Source organism: Crinia signifera, chromosome 11 (assembly GCF_055691185.1).
Source record: "Crinia signifera chromosome 11, ASM5569118v1, whole genome shotgun sequence".
In the NCBI taxonomy this organism is placed as follows: Eukaryota; Metazoa; Chordata; class Amphibia; order Anura; family Myobatrachidae; genus Crinia; species Crinia signifera.
Window position 1 is genome coordinate 34,170,040 of NC_139227.1, and position 2,590 is coordinate 34,172,629.

Genomic DNA, 2,590 nt, shown 5'->3' on the forward strand with positions numbered 1-2,590 from the left:
AATTGTAGTGTGTATGCACCCTAAGGGACATCGTACAATCAGAACACAGAGGCGGGTGCAATCGTAAAATCAGACCACAGAATAGGGGGACATCGTACAATCAGAATACAGATAGGGGGACATCGTACAATCAGACCACTGAATAGGGAGACATCGTACAATCAGACCACAGAGGCGGGGGGATATAGAACCGGAACCTTTATTCTGGGGGTGTAGACAGAACACATTGCGTTATTCTAATATATTCCAATCATTATAATCACAGCTTTGGTGATGTCGGTAAATTAAATAAAAACTATTTCACAATGTGACAACAACGACAAAAAAAGTCAAATCTTTAAATAATAAAATAAAACAATGGAAAAAAAGCAAAGAGAGGGGAACACAGCATAATGGGGGATAGCTATGTGTGGTGGGGGATAGCTATGTGTGGTGGGGGCTATGTGACGGGGGCTAGCTATGTGTGGTGGGGGCTACCTGGCTGCAAAGCGAGCGTGAGGCTAATGAGGCAGCTGCGAATATCTGCGAAGTGTAATGGCTCCGGTATCAGTAATGAGAGAACTACTGTACTGCTGCCACTCTCCTGCCCCTGCCAGCTGTGATGGGCATCTGGGCACCTTTCTCTGGATTATATGGAAATATACTTAGGTAGAAATACAGTTATGGAATTACTAGGCAGCTGGCTGCTGCTCTCCGGGTGCTGTGGAACTAGCAATCCCAGCAAACCACGACTAGAAGTCCAAGCAACGCCAGAATAAACGGAAGCAATGCTGGTGCTTGTGGTTCCATCATACCTGGAAGCAATGCTGACACTAGTAGTTCCACAGCTCCAAGCAATAATATGTGCAGCCTCTATTTGGGCAGTGCTGATCCTGAGACAGCCAGGGGCAGGTAGGAGAGGATGGGGAGACCGATCTGGTAGAACCTGCCCTGAACTTGGGAGTCGATCATCAGAGAGGCATTGAACACAGGGCAGATGCTGGGGTTATACCTGTAGCCACCTGCCAGGCAGTCCATGGTCACCTTGCCCGCAGCAGGCACCACAGCACCCCCTCTCCCTTTCACTGTCTGGGTGCTCAGGATGCTCTCTATGCTGAAGTTCTTGTGGAGCTTTGGGCTGGGGTTCTCTGTGGCCTTTGGGTCCTGGCCTGGGGCCCCATGCCCCTTGGTGCTGGATGAGCGGTCATCTTCCAAGCCTTTATCTGACCCCAACTCTTGTACATCCTTCAGTGGCCTTTCCTCATGCAGGACCTCTCTACTATCGTGTCCCTGGTCATGCAGCAGTGGCACAGGTGAGGGCCCCTGATCAGACATCAGTGGCACAGATAAGGGTCCTTGGCCAGACAGCAGTGAGGCAGACAAGGTCCCTTGATCAGGCAGCAGTGGGACAGATGAAGGCCCCTGGTCAGGCAGCTGTGGCACTGATGAAGGCCCCTGGGCAGGCAGCAGTGGCACAGATGAGGGCCCCTGGGCAGGCAGCAGAGGCACCGATAAGTATAAGGAAGCTGCACACCTTGGTGGATTGTCCATTAGACTGGCAGAGGTCACCTGTGTCCTCAGTTCTTCCTCCTCATCTGAGGAGTACATATCCCCAGCAAAGTCCTTCCTGTAGCCAGGACCCTTAGCTCCCACCAAGAGCCCACCAATGACCGACCTCTTGTAGGCAGCACCTTTGGCTAGCTCTGACTTGTACCTGGAACCCTCCTGGGGCAGCAGAGGTTTGGGCTTCCTTTTCCTGCGCCTAAAGTTACCATTTTCAAACATATCCAGACTTTTGGGGTCCAGGGTCCAGTAGCTTCCCTTGCCAGGTCTGCCCTTCTCCCTTGGCACCTTGATGAAGCAGTCATTGAGAGAGAGGTTGTGCCTGATAGAGTTCTGCCAGCCCTGCTTGTTGTCGTGGTAGAAAGGAAAGCGGTCCATAATGAACTGATAGATGCCACTGAGGGTCACCTTGTGGTCTGGCGAGTCCTTGATGGCCATGGCAATCAGGGCTATGTAGCTGTAAGGTGGCTTCTGAGGAGGGTCCTGCCTGGAGAGGACACTGGAAGTGCCAAAGCCCAAGCTGGGCATCAGTGCCCTCTCTGCCCCATACAGGTAGAGTAGAGGGGGCCTGGGTAAGTCACTGGCCAGCTGAGGAAGGTGGCTGCTGTAGATGCGGCTCATCCTGGAAGCTTTGGCAGCAAAGGAGAAGAGGGGATCTGCAGCCTGAGTCCCACCACCCAGCCTTCCACAGCCTGCTCTCCCTCTGTCCCTTCTTCATAGTTTAAAAAATGTTAAATAATTGTTGTAAGTTTGCTATTTTATGTTGACTTAGCGCTGGAAAATAAATTGTCTATGATAAACAGTCCTCCTATTCCCAGCCCACCCACATTAATTACAAATTCATTGCAAAAGCACAAAAATCTGCAAGTTCTCCCCACGTGCCTCTCTGGTACCAGCCAATGGGGTCTTGCTGCTCCCCCCATTTGTTTGGGGAATTAGCCTGTTGATAAGCCTGCCCACCCAAGTTGAATCAAGCTGTGTTTATTTGGAATATTTTCCGGGCACCCAATACATAAACTCACTGATCTGCTGTTTGAAATATCACGTC

General features: G+C 51.0%; 1 protein-coding gene across 1 annotated transcript; it reads right to left on the bottom strand.

The window, feature by feature from the left end:
• Positions 1-328: 328 nt before the first annotated feature.
• FOXL1 (forkhead box L1) lies at positions 329-2,281 on the bottom strand. The gene has a single exon (XM_083164318.1). It carries the CDS (start codon positions 2,161-2,163, stop codon positions 853-855), a length of 1,311 nt encoding a protein of 436 aa, XP_083020444.1. The 5' UTR covers positions 2,164-2,281; the 3' UTR covers positions 329-852.
• Between the last annotated feature and the right edge of the window lie 309 nt (positions 2,282-2,590).